General features: G+C 41.2%; 2 protein-coding genes across 3 annotated transcripts; both read right to left on the minus strand.

The window, feature by feature from the left end:
- Positions 1 to 2,169: 2,169 nt before the first annotated feature.
- snx10b (sorting nexin 10b) lies at positions 2,170 to 9,810 on the minus strand. Its single transcript, XM_084052715.1, has 5 exons — positions 9,691 to 9,810; positions 8,323 to 8,423; positions 7,235 to 7,336; positions 6,430 to 6,645; positions 2,170 to 2,512 (listed from the first exon to the last, which is right to left on the minus strand). Exons 1-5 carry the CDS (start codon positions 9,781 to 9,783, stop codon positions 2,377 to 2,379), a joined length of 648 nt encoding a protein of 215 aa, XP_083908841.1. The 5' UTR covers positions 9,784 to 9,810; the 3' UTR covers positions 2,170 to 2,376.
- Positions 9,811 to 11,349: 1,539 nt separating this feature from the next.
- On the minus strand, positions 11,350 to 19,093 carry cbx3b (chromobox homolog 3b). Of its 2 annotated transcripts, none has more exons than XM_084052097.1 (5): positions 18,896 to 19,093; positions 17,966 to 18,121; positions 17,370 to 17,547; positions 15,184 to 15,329; positions 11,350 to 13,628 (listed from the first exon to the last, which is right to left on the minus strand). In XM_084052097.1, the coding sequence occupies exons 2-5, from the start codon at positions 18,103 to 18,105 to the stop codon at positions 13,508 to 13,510; spliced, it is 585 nt and encodes a 194-aa protein (XP_083908223.1). In that variant the 5' UTR covers positions 18,106 to 18,121; positions 18,896 to 19,093; the 3' UTR covers positions 11,350 to 13,507. The 2 variants fall into 2 exon arrangements, with proteins under 2 accessions (XP_083908223.1, XP_083908222.1); XM_084052096.1 differs by having other exon boundaries at positions 18,871 to 19,093.
- Positions 19,094 to 19,368: the final 275 nt, after the last annotated feature.

Genomic DNA, 19,368 nt, shown 5'->3' on the forward strand with positions numbered 1-19,368 from the left:
GGTCTTAAGCCAAGAACAAAGCTCTTTTGGATAAATATGTTGCACACACCTGCGGGATGCAGGATAATGCTGCATGCACAATGACAGAGTATACACACCTATATTAACAGGTGTGCATGTGACACAAGAGACACATGCATGCACATATGGGAACACGCAAACACATCCTTTGCATGCACACACATACTCATGCATGCATGCATGCTCGCACACACACACTCTCACACACATGCACTAAGTATGCACGCAGACACACACCAACATGCACACGACCCTCTCATCTTTTCCCTGGAATCAGACTGCAAAATTGGAATTTAACAAGCTGCCGTCTTGTGAAGACACAGCACTGCTCTCCATACTCTCCCAATTTGTGTTTGGAGGCGTTCCAGGGTCCCGGTGTGTTCCTAGCCCCTCCTGCTCAGGGCAGAGCAGGTCCGAGGTGATGTCACTCCCCTGTCAGCCTGCTGCTCTCCCTCCTTTTGTTATGAATTCCTAATGAACCTCGCCGTGCCTTCAGAGGGACATGCTAATCTAATTAAAGGTGGTGAGATGTCAGGCTCCCATCTCTCTGCTTAGTGGTCATTACCTCTGCATAAGCATGGTGCTCCTCGCTGTGGGAAGACATGTCTGTATGTGTGTGTGTGTGTGTGTGTGTGTGTGTGTGTGAGACATTGTGACAGACACACATAGACCACAACCTCCCCACACACGCACAATCACAGAAAAAGGTGACATGCACACACTACCAAAGCAGACAAGAGCGAGAGAGGTAGCACATATGTCCTGTCAGCGGACCTGGCATTTTGCTGAGCGGGGAGCAGTGCCGACTGTCTACCTGGTTGGCCCCTGTCCGACAGGAGCGTGTCTACTGGGGCCTGCTAGAGCCCCCCGGCCCCAGCACCGGCACAGGCTGACAGGAGGGTTTGGCTGAAAACTCTTCAGAGACCCTATTACATGTGTCTCGCTGCTGCTAACCATGCAGCCGCTACGAAGATGACACGTGGCTGTCACTGTGCTGCATCAGGAAGCTGTTCCTACATCTAGTGACATGCTATTTGTAGCCCTATGTAACTTAGTGTATGAACATGAATTGTTATAGGCAAATATTTTACAAAAATCATGTCTAAATTGTTAAAAAATAGCCTATCTACAAGCTCGCAACACGTTGCACTATGTGATGTGTGAACTTGTGAGCTTGTAGATCGGTTATTTTTAAACAATTTTGTCTATTTGTGCTATTTTTGTGTGACACCATCCGTCATACCACAAAGTATAAAACAGGGCTTATGTAGTTAATAGTATTTGACTTTATGAAGTGCTTAAAGCTGCACTATGTAACTTTCCTCTTCTACCCTGGATTTGAACCCGGGCTCCTGCGCAAGTGCTGAAATGTTTTACCATTGAGCTAATAAAGCCTTCCTGCTTGCTCAGGGGATAAATTGAATCTTGAGGTCAAGATTAGTGTCAAACCAGAAACAGGATCGTGTCAAAGGTCATGTCTCACCTAGACACAGGATCTAAATGTCTCAATAGAAAAGCAGGGAGACAAAATAAAACCACCCCAATTGTATAAGTTATATTGTATTAACATATTCTACCATACATTGGACAACATTTAATTTTAGTCATTAAAGAAAATGTGACAGTGCTGCTTTAATGCTATACAGCAGTGGTTTTCAACCTTTTTTGCGGGAAGGACCCCCAAATTGACAAATATTAGCCCAGGGACCCCCATTTGAAGAGATATGCCAGGGACTCAACCATTTTGATTTCTTGGGGGTCCCAATCTACACAGTAGTATCATCATCGGTATTCATTTAACTCTGAGAGTGTACAAAACGGGTCCATTTGATTCCATTTGTACACTCTCAGAGTTAGAGATACAAGGTCCAATTTGGCTCCTAACTATTAATTTGTCTGGGGACCTCCTGGAACCCTCTCAAGGACCACTGGTTGAGAACCACTGCTATACAGTATATGCCATGTTGGTAAATGTGTAGAGTGCCTACTCTAACCAGTAACATGGATGTAACAACACTGCCATCTCCTGGACAGTTTTTGTCACCTCTTGAAATGACAGGAAGATTTGTGTACCAGGATAGTAAGAGCCAAACAACACATGGACCCATAGTAAAATAACAAAACAAATACCTTTATTAACATTTATGGAGGAAAATGTCTGACCGCCTATAGCTTACACGAAATATCACAACTATGGTGATTTGTGAACCAGAAGTCACTTTAATAGAGAAAATGTCAGTTCATGAGGATCAGAGCCAGAATGGGAAGTGCTTTCATCCCTTCAGACTCATTAAAAGGTGCATAGGGTGCATAACGTCCAACCCCTGTCGGGAAAATGTTCTGAGAATAATATGTTCAAGGTGAGACGGATGAGGAGCTCATCAGATCTTCCCTACTGTCGATTCTTCTGATATCCAGTGGGGTTGTAGTCTCTGGGCAGTTCAGTACAACATCTTTCCTCCTGCACGGTTCTGTATCTCTAAACAATGAGCTGTAAAGACACAAAAGAGGATAGCTTTTACTTACTGTACGTGTGTGTGCAATTATGCAAAATTAAGTATGGTCTTCAAAAATATTGAATACAAAAATGGAAAACAATAAACTCACCTGCATAAAGTCAAGCATAACAACAAACTAAACATCTGTTTTTATTATACTGTTTTGTTAGGGCAGCGCTCACCTGCAGCATTGTGCCCCTGGTTCACACTCCCATGTCTTAGACATGACTTATATACTCTAAGCTGGGCCTATCCTTATTGGCTCAAGCCACCTGTCCTAAGCACAGGATCCACCTTTAACTTCACCTACAAATCATGTGAAATGATCAGAGAAAACCATTCCAAAATCATACAAAATGTGTCATCATCCACAAGCTAAGTAGTATTCATGTTTTAAATCACACAGGTCTTTTTATATTAACAATAAACACTTTGCAGTCAAACACAAACTCCCCTGCAAGGTGGTATGCCCCAATGACATCACTAGGGCTGTGAATCTTCTGCTATCTCAAAATTCGATTCCGATTCTTGGGGTCATGATTCGATTCAAAAGTTGTTCGATTCAAAACAATTAAAAATAATCACTGCATCCCCTTGTCACTCTTCTGTGATCATCAGACCAGTAAAGAGGAAATGGTAAGGATTGTGTGTTTGATTAGCAATTAGCAAGGATGTGAACACAAACAAACTCTGAATACATACACAGCTAGCATTGTAGCAAACAGGTTGTTTGGAGTTGACCACAGGGCTGTAATGAATGGTGGTGAATATATTGCAACGATAAATGACGGGAAGCAATGTTTAATACGCACCATGATCAGAAGAATGTATATGATAAACTGATATATAAATGCACATAGTGTTAACGAGAGGTTAAGGTGGGAAAGGGGAGTGTATATCTATGTTCCCCATGTTCTATGTTCCCCGTTTACCTAACTTTAAACCTATAACCCTAAGGTAAGTGGGCGTTCATAGAACCCGGGGAACATAGAACCTGGGGAACATAGGGATGAGTAAAGGCAGGCCCTGTCTTCACCACGTGTGTATGTGTATATGTATGTATGTATGTATGTATGTATGTATCAGTGTTGTGTTCTACTTTTTTTTTGAAGGTATACTATGATTATTCCCTGCCTCCCACAAAATGTGAACATTTTCGTGGCCCACAAAAATATTGAATGTGAAAACAAGAGCAACGCTGGAATCGACAGGCTGGTTTTCCTTATTGAGTGTAGTGTCAGCAGATGAGAGTAGCTCCAATCGGAACCTCACCCTCCGCTGTATAGCTCCGATATGAGGTTCCATATCGTTCTCTGCCGTTCGGCTGAAAAATGTCCGCACATTTGCCACTTTACCTGTTTCTTACCCCTTTCTGCACATCGTATCCAAAAAGTAAAGGTATTCTGAAATGATCACAGATGTTTGAAAATTTAACTCACCATAAAATCCAACAAACGAGTTGAAAAAAGCACTTTATTCGCCTCTCTCCTCCGCCGGTTACATGTTTTTAAGACATTGCGCAAGAGTTGCGCCCATAGAGATAACATTACTGATTGCCCTACTGGTCAAATGTTGAATTGCATCTTCTAATGCATAATATTATTGAACCGGCTCAGGAGAGAAGCGATTTAAACACTTTTTTCAACTCGTTTGTTAGATTTTATGGTGAGTTAAAATTTCAAACATCTGTGATCATTTCAGAATACATTTACTTTTTGGATACGATGTGCAGAAAGGGGTAAGAAACATGTAAAGTGGCAAATGTGCGGACATTTTTCAGCCGAACGGTAGAGAACATAGGACATAGATATAGGACCTCATCTCGGAGCTACATAGCGGAGGGAGAGGTACTATATGGGGCTACAGATGAGAGCAGAGAGAGCGATTCTGTCCGGGACAGTGGCCCGTGTCTCTGCCTCTGGTGCAGCAGACGGAGGCTGTTCTGGAGACGCATCAGACGCGCCTGATTAAAGTACTTCATTAGTATTCGCGTCGTTGTTAATGTGTGAATTCCGTCGCAGCCATTACTTATCACCTCAAGAACAATAGCTTCACACTTGATAAGCCATCAACTCAGAGTTAGCCCACATTCTTGCTGCCCCCCCTGCCTTGGGCAGTTAGCGTATCACAGCGTATCACAGCGTATCAGATGCGCTGTTTTGAACAGTTTTTGAAGGTATACGATGGCGACGAAAAATAATCTCAAGGTGTACGCCGTACACAGCATCTGACGGTAGAACACACCACTGGATGTATGTATGTATGTGTGTATGTATGTATGTATGTATGTATGTATGTATGTATGTATGTATGTATATATATATATATATATGTGTATATATATATATATATATATATATATATATATATATATATATATATATATATATATATATATATATATATATAAAAATGGTAAATGGTGCATTTATATAGCGCTTCTATCCGAAGCGCTTTACATTGATTGTGCCATTAACCCATTCACACACACATTCATACACCGATGGCGGAGGAAACCATGCAAGGCACCAACCTACTCATCGGGAGCAATTAGGGGTTCAGCGTCTTGCTCAAGGACACTTCGACACTAACTCTAGGGGAGCGCCCCAGCCCGGGATCGAACTGGGAACCTTGCGGTTTTCCAGTTCACTCTACCCGGCCACTCTACCCCTGAGCCACTGCCGCCTATATATATATATATATATATATGAGAGACATACAGATAGCTCTCATTCACAGAGCTGAAGAATTTCTGACAGATAGTTCCACAACAGCTATGAAATGACACTAACTATCTGCAAACAGAAAATCATTGAAAATACTTTCTTAATTCATTTTCATAGTGGTCCGGTTATAATATCATTTTCAAGGTGCGCTTCGTCAGTATAGTCTAAACTACTCGATGCTTTATTGTGTCATCATCACATTGTCACCTGCTTCGTCATTGCTGTCTGTTTTTTCAATTTAATTATTTTTTTATTACAAAACAATAAGTGTAAAGTTATGGCTCATAGACATTTTGACCTATAATTCTAAAAGCAAGGAAAAGTCAAATAATCTTAATTGTACAGTATAAGTGAAACTCTGAACCTGTTTTTTTATGTCTTTACTGCCGCTACCCTTTTTCTGTTTCAAAACTTCCTGCAAGTCAAGATGGAACAATAAAGTTCCGAATTGAACTGGATTCTGATTCCTAGGATAAGGATAATTCCTTTTAACAGGTCGTTCATGAAAGTCCTTGCGGTCTTGTTTCCAATGAGAACCTGTGAGCAATTAGGGGTTAAGAGTCTTGCTCAGGGACAAATTTCATTTCATCGACACATATGCTGACCTGGCCTGGAATCAAACCTGGGGCAACCAGGGCCTCTGGCTCCCTATGTGGGCTCACTAACCATTCAGCTATGGCCGCCCCCTAAATACAAGAATCACAATTTAATTCATTCAGACTCAAGAAAGTGATTCTAAAATCTGAATCAGAATTGAATTCGGTTAACAATTTAAAGGAGTAGTTTACCCAAAAATTGACTTATTTTCAATCAATTACACACCCCATGAAGCATTGAATTTATGGAGATTTTTTAGTTTTTGTCGCATTCCTAAACCAATTATTTGGCTTAGGTGGTCTCTCCGGTAGGAGACTCAAAGAGTCTCCTTTGAGTCTCCTACCGGAGACATTAGCATATTTCCGCCGGTCATCGAATTATTGGCTTAGGAATGCGACAAAAACAAAAGAATCTCCATAAATTCAATGCTTCATGGGGTATGTAATTGATAGAGAAAATAAGTCATTTTTTGGGTGAACTACTCCTTTAATTCAGTTCACAATCAAATTCAGCTCATGAATTCCCTTCAGATTCAGAAAGTGATTCTCGCACTGATTCTGGCTCTTTCATATAGGGGTACATCTTACCTTTCGGAGTCTGAGTCGAAGGGGACGCCCGGGTCTGTGTTCAGATCCTCCTCTGAGTGGAAGCGCCGGAGGGCACAGCCGCAGCTCTGGACGGCCTGTGCCACAGAGTAGTGGGTCCTGCCCGAGGCGCATGCCTCCATCTTGGCCACGCTGAGCTGGGACTGCAGGAAGAGATGCAGACAGCTGTCTGATAACCACAGAGGGCTCTGGAGGATCCTGGGCAGACAGGAGAGCAGACACACAGAGGTTAGTGCTGTGTTAGTGTATTTGCTGCAACAGTCAACCACATGAACCCTAGTGTCCCTATTCTTGCGGCGAACATTCGTCAAAAAACAGATCAGCTATGTAAAAAGGAGTGGACCAAATATAGAGCCCTGGTGGACCCCGGTAAACAAAATGTATAGGGTCATAAAACTAACGCATTTAAACAATTATTTAAAAGAAGTTGGAATAAGATAATGAATTTTAAAAATGTTCATTTTTTGCTTGAGAACATTACAGAAGTGCATTGTGGTGTGTGCTATGAAATGTAAGCTTATATAACAGTAATCGATTGAATAATCACTAAGAAAATGATTGATTGTTGCACCCCCATACTTCCTTCTACCGAATATTCTATTCAACCACGTGGTCCAGTCTCGTTACGTTATTTGTGTCGTGTATATAGATTTCTGTCATGGATAAATAACTAAGTGTGTGTAATGAGATATGGCACAGGCTCCTGACACGTGGATGTGTTTACTATTAGCAAACACATGTCAGTTCATGACTTTATTGATCCGTATGCTGACTGCAATACACCTACTGTTCCAAAAACCTCTGAAGGCCCTTCATCCTCTCACTGATCTGTCTGGCGTTGTTCAGGCTGAAGAAGGGGTTTTTGGGGGGCAGTGCTGGTAAAGGTACCCTAAAAACAGAGCAAACGTTGGAATTTACCGGCATCATTGCGACAGATGTGACAGAAAGTACATCTGAAAGTGAAAAGTCGCCGCATAGCTCTAATTCCAGGAACTGGAATTAAATGTTTTGGTTTGTTTTCATGGCATATCTTCATGCTCAAATGTGTGGAGAATGCAGGAGTAAAACCATGCCTCTGCTTTTGATATCCCCCTTGGTCTTTTTTATTTTATTTTTATCACCTGTTGGGATATAGTTTATCATAATTTCCTTTTGGGAAATGTAGACTGTCTGATATGTTTGCTTGTTAATAACATTTATCCAAGTATTAGAAATGTATGTTAACCACATGAACCCTGGCACATCAACAAGCTTATTGTAGCTTGTAGCCATTTGTCATAGGAAGAGGGACTGTATATACTGTAGGGCTTAAAAAAATGTCCCCCCTCAGTTTTTTTTACAAACCAATCGCTGGTAGTTACACAGGTAGTTTTTACATTTTAAACATTTTTGTTTTGCTTTTTTACCCTAGTTAACTAGTTATTTTCCTAATGAAGTTGTTTTTATGTTTTCTTTTGTAAGGTGACTGAGTATTTAGAAAAGCTCTATATAAATTGCATGTATTATATATTATATTATTATTTGTATACTTAGTGGAAACATTGCAGTGGAAGGTTTACTTGCAGTGGTTCTGGACAACATGGTCCATAATGGCAATTAGAATATATTGAAATGTAATGTTTAAGTTATAGAAAATCTAGGAAAAGCGATGATTAATGAAAAAAGGAATGAAAATCCGTCAATAGCTGGATGTACACTACTATATGTTCATTGTTTTGTAAATAAGCAATGCTGCAGTCATCACAGAGACCGTGTGTGTCCTATATAGGCTACTGCAAAAATCCTGAGTGTCAATTAACAGTAAATAAACAGTAAAAGAGTTACAGTAAATTATGCTCTGGATTTTACAGAGTACGGACAGGGAAATGGACTTACACAAGCAACGAGTTTTCTTGTAGCTTCTGCCTAAGCCACACAAACTCACTGTATCTCCTCCTCACACGTGAGACCTTCTTGGTGAAGCAGACACTGTTTGCCTGTGGGAAAATGCTTTGTTCAGACTGCAGGCAAATCACATTTGTTTCTCAAATCCGATCTTTACTGTCCACAGTCCATACTGTTATTTGTAAGTGCAGATCACAGTCGTGTATTCAGACATCAAGTAGCCTCGATCTCCAGGCTTTTATTGTTTAGTTTTGCTAGACATCAAGTGACCTAACCAAATAGGCGCGCGTGTGTAATGCTCAACTTATAGTGTACTTGGGGTGTATAAATGAGACTTTAGTGTCTGTGAGTGTCCAGACTGAGACACATCTTAGACAAAAAGAAAGAAGCAATCTCGGACAATTGAAGCCTTTTCCTTTATTGACATAAAACGTCATGTTTCGATGTTACTATATTCCCGTCAGGTCATGACCTGTTGTTAACCACAGGTTAACAGGTGATTGTTGACTACATCTTCGTCAGGTCATGATCTGTAAAATCAAAATGTTCTTTTTGGCTGCACCTTGTCAATATAGGAAAGGCTTCAATTGTCAGAGATTGCTCCAGTGCCTTCTTTCTTTTTGCCTTTCCCGCTCCTGAGATGCACCGGACCAGTCTGAGCCTGGCTTGATCTTCAGAAATCACATTCGAATTGCATTTCAAACCACCCAGGAATGTAGTTCAAATCTGATTAGCAAAAATGTGTTTCCATGTGTTTTTTTTTGCTGTTCAGATTTCATTAAACAAATTGTTTCCAACCTGGATAGGCCAAAAATTGGATTTGGGCTGACAGTGTGAACATGGCCTTGAAAAAAGAAGCGTACACGTTTTGAAGATCATTTTTAGACATGTCTTGCTTCATTAGATTACACCGTAGCGAGACACAGGAACGACGCGGTTAAACAGAGAGGATTTTTGACACGCAGCACAAGTCAGTAGCCAGAGACAGACTCATGATGCTGACACGTCAGCCTGTATGTGGCACACACCTGCTGCCCAAAGCTCACTGTTCCCGCACATAAAAAATACTTTTATGACATTTCTTAAATAAGTGAGCCCTGTTCCATGCATGTAGCCATTATCATAGAAATGTTTTTATATACTGTAACATAAATGCAATATATTGTATCGTTGCTAAGCTTCACACTATACATTTCATAATTATTCTGGCATACATGAAGGCCATAGGCCTACATGAAGATGCATATATAAATACTTCATGAAAATTTTATTCAAACCCACGCTTGTAATGTATGGCTTTCTATATGGGTTTGAACCTCCAGACAAAACTGACAACTTAAGTATTGTCCATATACTTACATGCAAACAGATTTCATAGTCCATGTAGGCATGCCAGAAATCATTCTTTTGTATCCGTGGATCGCGCACCCAGACACTGATAACCTGCTGCATAGCCGAGGCAGGAGACACTGAACTGGAGAGACCGGAATGTACTGTCTACTGAGAAATGGGGAAGTTTATATGACCAAATACAGGAAGTGTTAAGAACAGACTTAAAAAATAGGGAAGGGAGGGAATTCACAGAGAGAATCTTTTATTGCCCCACAGAGGAAACACAGAAGTTGCTTGGCTCTTTACTCACAGAAGTCCAAAGTTACTGTGTGAAGTGTTGATGTTCTATCAATTATTATTATTATTATGTCAGCCACCGACTTTAACCTGTGGTATGGTGTTCCATATATTGCAATCATTCTATTCCTCGACTTACTGTACACATTGTCAGTTTGTCCATTATTCTTTTTTTTTCAAATATATTCTTTTTTTTTGGCTTTTATGCCTTTTTATTGATAGGATAGTAGTCTGACAGGAAATGGGGGGAGAAAGATGGGGAGTGACATGCAGCCATCGGAACCGGGACTCTAACCCGCGATGTGCTGTCAGGCTACTTTGGAGCCTATAGGTGCCTGGACCGCTATGCCAGCAGTCCAGACCAGTCTGTCCATTATTCTACCAATTTCTTCTCTCCACCCCTCCCTAGCACTGGGCTTTACTTTACTCATCGATTAAGCCCGATTCATAATTCGTCACGTGAGGCCGCCGCCAGCCTCACGAGCTCAACCCACAAGCGTCATTTCAGACCTACCTGAGTCACACGCTCATGAGTCACTTCTCTCCTCTTGCTTCACCGCACAAAACGTCAAGTCCATCGGTCAAACGTCTTTTATTCCAGTGACTTTTCCTCCAGAGTTTTACAGCAGAGCAAAGATGTCAGAAATAATGCCATAAAACTTAAGATTGTTGCCACTTCAATAAACAAATCGGAAATAGAAAAAGGACATTTACAACAGCCTGTGTACAATAATGGTTAGATCTTAACTGCTATATTTCTGGTTACTTGTATCAATCTAGAATAGATGGCTGCTGAACTGGCCTAACTCTCCATGTCATGTATTCCACTCTGTGTGTAGAGGATCACATTACACTGTGCAGCATCACTCGTATAAGATTCATTACATGGGATTTTCTCCAATAGGAGGAGTCTCCAATAGGGACTCCATTCTAGGATTATTGTTGTTAACTAAAGCTAAGAGAAACATTTTATTAACTGAAACTTTTAATTAAATCTAAAATAAAGCTAAATAAAAACTAAAATGAACAATGCGAAACTAAAATAAATAGTATTGCATGTACAATCATTTTCGTTTTAGTGTTTTAGTTATTCCATCATATCGGATGTCATGCATTCTTTCATCCTCCTACCTTTTTCAGCTTCTATAAATCAAGGCTTTCCACCAACTACCAGGAAAATTAAGATTCAAACTAAACAAAAACAAGTAAATTCCTAAAACCATACAGTATGCACTTAATCAAACACCAAAAAACATACAACTATTTCATAATAACTCTACTGCTCTACTCTTAATGCTACTATTGCTACAACAACTCAACCTACTGTAACTCTTATCTTAAGTCAGTTGACTCGACACGTGACTTCACATAACCCACAAACAAAAGGTATCAAAGGGTCACACAGACTGTCCTTTATTCATAGATTATTACACTTCACAGATCCATGGTCAGCAGATCCACTAACACAGTGGGTAGGCGTGACATCAGAGAGGTTTACAGTTTCAGTGATTGGCCCACAACAGGTCCAGTCATCATGGGAGATATGTCAAGTCAGTACAGTGCTAGTCATAATACAATATGTTCAGGTTTCACAATGAACGGGCCTGAAGAGGAGCTACTGGAAGACTGTACCCTGGACAACCGGGGCAGTCTTACGCCTAAAGTGCTACATTTTAGCGAGCTTTATTTTTTTGTTTAGCTACCGCGGGTGCACAAATAAAAAGTACATTTTTACTTCATTTCTTTTCAACATCTCAACAGTATAGATCCACTTCAAAACATTTAACCACTTTCAACCTGGCATCCCTTGTTTTGGGAATGTCCATTTAGGTGAAATTTTCCAATCTACTTTCGGAAATCTACAAGCTCACAAAATGTCGTGTGACACTGCTGTTGTGAGCTTGTAGATCGACAATTTTCACCGCACGACACTGCCAGTATAAATCAGGCTCAAGTGGTTAAAGCCTTGGTGATTTCTGCATTCCTTAGGATAACGTAACTGACCAAACAATTTTTTTTTTGTTTCTTTAAAAAAAGTATGTTGTTCAAAGAAAAACAAAAGACACGTCGGGGTATACAGATTTTGGTACACATCAGCTGATAAGGATACGGAGAAAAAAAAATAGTTGCAAGGCAACATATTTCAAACATATTTCAAACACATGTATACATCATATACAAACAGTGACACAACTCAATACAGTGAAAGGTTTGGCTACGAGCACCACACAACAGTACATGTTTAAACCACACAATCTACAATCGTTGGCTGTACTCGCATGGCTAGATGGATTGGAGGTAAGGGTTGAAATTGACAGCCGTTGCCTACAAAGTCTTCCTACATTATATAAGATGTACAGTAATGTATAATACATCACACAGCCATGGACACCTAAGTAGGAGTCTACGTAGGAACGTTACTACTGTATGTATCTGAAAAACACACATCCACTGCGTGATCTTGTCTGCTACAGCAGTGGTTCCCAAACCTTTCCAAGGACCCCCAAATAGCCATGGCTTTTTGGAGTTGCCATTCTTCAAAAATAGTGAAAATAGCTGATCTACAAGCTACAACGTGTGACGCTGCGATGTGTTTCGAGTTTGTAGATCGGTTATTTTTGAAACATTCTGAAAATGTTTGAACATTTTGGGAAAATCCTGATATAATGACATACCCAAAATAGGGATGCTATCAATCTTATGAATTTAATATGAATTGCAATTACAAGTTAGATAATTTTTCTCTCCTTTCCAATTGGTCCCCCTGGTGGCCCCCACTTTGAAAGCCACTGTGCTATGGGACGACAGGACGACATGAGACCAAATCTGCTAGGGGGCACTGGTTCTCAACCAGCCAAATGGGACCTAACCCTGCATCTACAGTACAGTATGTGAGATGTTCTGACAGTGTCACAGACAAAGAACAACACTAAATTTAGGAATATCGTGTCATTATTTACCATACTGGTTCCCTAAATCATGTTCTAGGCCAAAACTCATGTCCCAGTGCAGATGAAAACAGTTGAGAACCACTAGAGCTTTTTTTTTTTATCCAATCAAGTGCTCTACACAAAAGGTTAGTTCATCTCTCCATCAAGCCCTCCGCAAAGGCACATTGACCTCCGCTGAGCACCAGGCGATTGAGCACTTAAAATTCATCCCAGCTGAGGTTCCCTCCGTTCCTCCTCTTCTCGCCAGGACCCGTCCGTAAATCTACCTGCAGCGGTGAAGTCATTTCACACAGCATGCCTCTAATGTCAGCTGAAGGAGACGCTCGATGGAGGGGAAACTAACATCCAACAGGACTGTCTGTCTGCACTCCCCCAATACACATAAACACACACACACACACACACACACACACACACACACACACACACACACACACACACACACACACACACACACACACACACACACACACACACACACACACACACACACACACATGCAGACTTACACATGTGTACACATACAAACATGTGCACACACACACACACACACACACACTCACACTCACACTCACACTCACTCAAGCAGATGCACTTCACGGCTCCTCGTCTCCACAGTGCCAGGTCAGCTTCTGTTCGTAGAAGTCGATGACCACCTGGGGACACCTGGCGCTGGCTTCATGAGCTGACAGCAGGGCCACATCATCACAGTTCTTCCTGTGGGGACACACACACACACAGCATCCCAAACACCATAAAGATGGGAGTCTCCTACAGTAGCATAACGTAGGGCTCGGTGTGACTTCAAATCAAATCGATATCACGATCATTTCTAACTTTTGCGTTGATTACGTAATAAAAAATAATACTGAATATAGATCTACAAGCTCACCACGTGTTGTGATGTGCTGTTTTTGCTATTTTTGTATAAAACAGGGCTTGAGTGGTGAAAAAGACAATCGAGTTAGTCGATTATAAAAATCGACTAAAAATGTAATTAAAATTGTAAAGGTTTGTTTGTGTCGATTCGATCATAAGAAGAAAATAAACTGCTTCTCGATTATTTGATTAACCTAAATTAGCAAGATTAAGTCAGTTATTGGTTCTAAATATCGGTCTCAATATATTTTCGGTTAATTGCCCAAACCTACTCTCGATATATTTTCTTGACATATTTGTCCCCAATTTCCCCTCTGGGGCAAATAAAGTCTTGTCTTATCTAAAAAGTGTCACAATGAATAAGAGCTTTTGGTGGTTTAGAAATGCTGTCTGTGTGCTTTATTGTGTGTCAAAGCAAGGCTGGGAAGACCACTAACATCAACTTTCACAATCCATCATTATTGTAGGTGTGTGGAATGTCCTTTAGCAGTGATTCTCAAGCCTTTTCATTTCAAGGACTCTCAGCGTTTTTTTTTTGTAAATTAAAGCTCTACTTTGTCGTACAGGAGTGTTGTGTCGCACAAAAGTAGTGAAAATAGCAGATCTACAAGCTCACAACGGCTCGCACCGTTGTGAGCTTGTAGATCGGCTATTTCATGATTTGAAATAGTCAAAATCAAAATAATAAAGGAATGGTTTTGTACACCTGACGGCAACGATAAGCATTAGATCATGGACCTCCATTTGCTATGATTTGGTTTTTTTAATCTCTGGCACCCAAATCTACACTGTGAAATCCAGCCTGTACGTTGTCGTTGTATCTCTGCTCTAGAGTCACCAGTTCCTGTACATTCATGCTGCTTACCGGTTAACATTGTAACATTTGTAACCATGCTCAATCTTTTTTTTTGTGATAAAGACCACAATCAAAAACAGCATTAGTGATCCTGCACCCATAGTTTCCTTAATACAAACGTTAAAGGAACCCTTAGTCTTATTTGCATTTATTAGTCATATTGTACATGTCTATATCGTCCACAATACTTGTTATTGTTGAAGTTCAGTGTTTCTCGACATTTTAAATTGACCTGATCCTATATATTTTTGGGCTTGTATTTATTTTTTAACCTGTGAGCTTGTAGATCAGTGTGTCACAGTGTGACGTGTTGTGAGCTTGTAGATCGGCTATTTTAGGTGAAGATATTTAGTGTTGATGGAAAACAGAAGGGGGGCTTGTATAGAACCCTGGGTCTAAACGACCCCAAGTATATACGTAGGGTTTGCGTGGTTAAAGGACCGTATGGAGCTACACTGAGTGTGGGGCATTTGTCCCCATTTGAACCGTGATACCAGGCACCAGCATCTCATAAAGATGAAGAGGAAGCTTTTTTACCACTTGACCAGGAACATGAGCTCTCCCTGTCTGTCCGTGGAGCCCAGGATGCACTCTGGCTCCAGCTGCCCGCTCAGGCTGGTGTGGTCAGACTGTGGACCGCCCTCAATGTCTGCCCTTCGCTGCCCACTGTAGATCTGTGGACACTACACACACACACACACACACACACACACACACACACACACACACACACACACACACACACACACACACACACACACACACACACACACACACACACACACACACACACACACACACAATGGTTATTCAACATTGTAGCAGCAATAGCAACAATAACAAAGTTAGAATTTAGAAGATAAGGGGAATAGCAAAGTGTGTACATAAGTCATAGCACACATTGTGGTTTCACTTCCATTAGCACGCTAATTTCATGGGACTCTGAGTTTAACTTCCTCATGGGTATGTGTTGGACCTCTGCACTATTTATCAGTCACCGGTCTTCTCTCTACAGCAGGAAACATACCGTATGGTATATTGTTTACACATAAGTACAGGGTACACCGTTGCGCCCTTCTTTGTCGTTGTTCAGGGTTGACTGCATGGTGCGGTGGTTTCAAAAACATAACGGAAAACTGGACGAAAAAGACTCACTCTCTACATAAACTTTTAAGGAAGACTCCTTGGTCTAAGAAAATAGTTTTTCTTTTATTTCAACATGCTCATAAAGTGCTCTGTGCTAGTGAAAGTGAAAGGTGCAAAAAAGTACCAAATGTTTCGGACCTTCATCAGTGCTATATGAGGTCATATAGGGGTCCTTTAATTAATTAATTTGTAAATTAATAATAAATAAAAGAACATCACTTTTATTCAAAACGAGGTTGATTTTTCACTATGAATAAAAGCATCAACCATGTAAAATGTTTGCATTTTCAGATTGTTTATTCGTCACGCTCCCAGTGTGTAAAGACCTTAAGTCCTTTTACCTACCTTAAGGCGTTTTAAGGCTTAAGAGTCTAACTGTTAGGTTAAAACAACACAGCAGATTTTGCTGTGTAATCAAACGTCACTAGTAGTACATCAGGATCAGTGACCTCACTCTGTATGGGAAGTCCTATTAGTCTCTGGAGCATGGATGTTGGCATGGAGCGTGACAGCCTGCACGTTAACTTGTCGCTACACACCAGTGTCACCAGTTCCTGTTCCTTTATCCTGCTTGCCAGTTAAAATGTTACATTTGTAACCATGCCTCACTCATTTGTTTAGATAAAGAGCACCATGAGAAACAGAATTAGTGATCCTGCACCCACAGTTTCCTTAATGCAAACTTCAAAGGAACTCTTAGCCTTATTTAGTCATACTGCACATGTCTATAACATCCACAATACTTCTCCCCCTATTGTTATTGTTGTAGTACAGTGATTCTCACCCTTTTTAATTTCAAGGAGCCTCAGTTTTAGATGCAGTAAGCCAAGGACCCCCATTTGATATGATGTTTATCTCTGGGAGTGGGACCCCAATCTACACTGTACAATCCTCAGTGTTCATTTTACTCTTAGAGGTACAAATGGAACCTAATCTATCTGACTTACAGACCCTTGAGAGTCCATTTCATTCCTAATTATCAACCATTTACCTGGGGACCCCCTGGAACCACCCCGAGGACCCCTGGGGCTCCCCAGACAGCAATGTACAATCCTCAGTGTTAATTTTACTCTTAGAGGTACAAATGGAACCTAATCTATCTGACTTACAGACCCTTGAGAGTCCATTTGATTCCTAATTATCAACCATTTACCTGGGGACCCCCTGGAACCACCCCGAGGACCCCTGGGGCTCCCCAGACAGAGAACTTCCCCTGTTTGTGGCTGCGGACGGCAGAACGAACATGAAGGAAGTAACCTGACCAACTTAAAACTGTACTTTCAGTATACGCTTTCAGTGTCGATGTGGACCCTACCCGCAGTGTGTGCTGATAAATGTAGGCAACAAATGGTGAGGCCCTGTTAACAGGAGTACTCCTACTATCAGTAATGATAACTACCCATCCACAAAAAAACTGAGCAGGTTCTCCTTGAAGCTAAAAGTAGTTACTGTATGCCAGGCTAAAAGAAGATGCGCCTTTAAATTGATGCACATAAGTGCTATGAATGGACATGGAAACTATGAGATCCAGTCACTGTTTATATTGAGCCTCGACCACACTGGTGCTTCACACTCACAATTTCCGTCTCCTGCTCGGTGAGTTCCTCTTTGGGGATGATGTTCATGTCTGGTCCTTGTGGCTGACGGTCATCGTCCTCTTCCTCATGCTCCCCAGCCAGGTGGCGGTTCTTTAGAAACGCTTCAATGAGTTCAGGACAGTCCAAGTTGTCCTCCGGCTCCCAAGTGTTGTCAGCACTGAAGACAACATTAGAGCCGTTAGTTTAACAGTAACGTCATAGAATATAATAGTGATATTGTTATGTATTACTTGATAAGAGACCAGGGTTATCAGCATGTGGAGAGTAAAATGTGTGATTTAGACAAACAAGGAATGTACTTTTTTGTCGCCTAACATTTGCTGGCAGTAAGCACTCCCTGCACATTTTTGGGATTCGTATTTTGTATCCATCCTGCAGACAAATCTACAATATTTATATCCAGTTTCACCTCATCTGATCTTCTTTGTTGTTCTATTGGGTGGCTTATGTGCCCTCATCACCTTCACTCTATTGTTTGCCGTAATACAACCCACACATTGGCTATATAGAAACCCAATTTCCAGTGAAGTGTTATCCAGGACCAATTGTATCATATTATGAGAGCCATTCCTTACTCTGTGAAACCTTTCCATTTGAGAAAGTACTCCACTCTGCCGTCAGAGACCCTGCGGCGAATAATTCTTTCCACCACAAATTCCTGGACCACTGCCGTCTCCTCTGTCTTCCTCTGTTTGACCGTCTGTTTCTTTCTCATTTTGGAGTTGTTCCCCCTGCAACACAGGAACACATGATTTGGGAATTAGCCTGTATTTATACCCCAAGTCTTACATATACTACATCTTTTACACCGGCGGTTCTCAAACCTTTAAATTTCAAGGTCTCCCCTTAACTCTGACAGTATACAAATGGAACCAAATGGACCACCTTTAAATTTCAAAGTCTCCCCTTAACTCTGACAGTATACAAATGGGTCCATTTGGTTCCATTTGTAAACGGTCAGAGTTACAGACTTGTTTGGGTCAATTTAGAACAAACCTAGAATCCACTTTGAGAAACACTGTTTTACACTGTGGGTTTAATAACGATACGTGGCCACTCAAAGAAACTATGTAAAAGAAAAGTGTCCTAGCTATAGTTCGGTCCTGGCTTCCAAACACGTTATAAAGCGTTAACAATGTAAAAACTCCACTATTACAACGTTGTAAAAGCGCATAGCAAAACGCTACCATCACAACACGTCCTCCTGTGTGAAGGACACCTTCAGGCGGATCACTGATCTATCCACACTTGCCATTTTATAGTAGCAATCCACCTGCTGTTTCGTTATAAATAAAACACCATTATTCTACCACAGATCTTAGATGTGTACGGTAACGATCTGCGCGTCAACATCGCCCGGATAAGTGCGTGGTTTTTGGGAATAGAACACAGTGTGCTCGGTACGATCAAACAATAGCCTGGAAAATAACAATGCAGACGCGTCTGTTTTAAATGATGTGAATAACAATCATCCACATACGCTTTTTTTTCCTTTCGCCGTTTACTTTATCTCGGACGGATCAGACTCGATGTTTGTTTTTATCTGGTCGGTGCACGAAACCAAACGCGCGTTCAGACGCCGTTTCTTTTCCCTGTTGATTTGCTTGTTGTGTCGCCAAAACGTGACACAGCCGGGTGGTTTTTTTTTGTATTTACATTAGGACAAAATAACTTTTCATGAATGAGTTAAATTTAAAGATGGCCGTAGATGCTCGGAGGAAGTGCTTGTTGTTGCCAAGGGAAAAGGTCATGCCAGGAAAACCGGGAGGAGACAACGGACGGGACGCGTCCGTCGCCCGTCCAATCACACGGCAGTCCGCCTGTCACTGTCCTCCCCTCCTTGGGCTGGGGGGGGCTGAGGCTCCATGCTCCTCTGGCTGGAGCAAATGTTACAGTCAGTGGTGGTGGAAAAAGTACTCATATTTTTTGACTTAAGTAAAAGTATCATACTGCATGGAGAAATATTCTGTTACAAGTT

The sequence above is a fragment of the Gymnoscopelus microlampas genome (assembly GCF_963454915.1).
Source record: "Gymnoscopelus microlampas genome assembly, chromosome: 3".
Classification (NCBI taxonomy): Eukaryota; Metazoa; Chordata; class Actinopteri; order Myctophiformes; family Myctophidae; genus Gymnoscopelus; species Gymnoscopelus microlampas.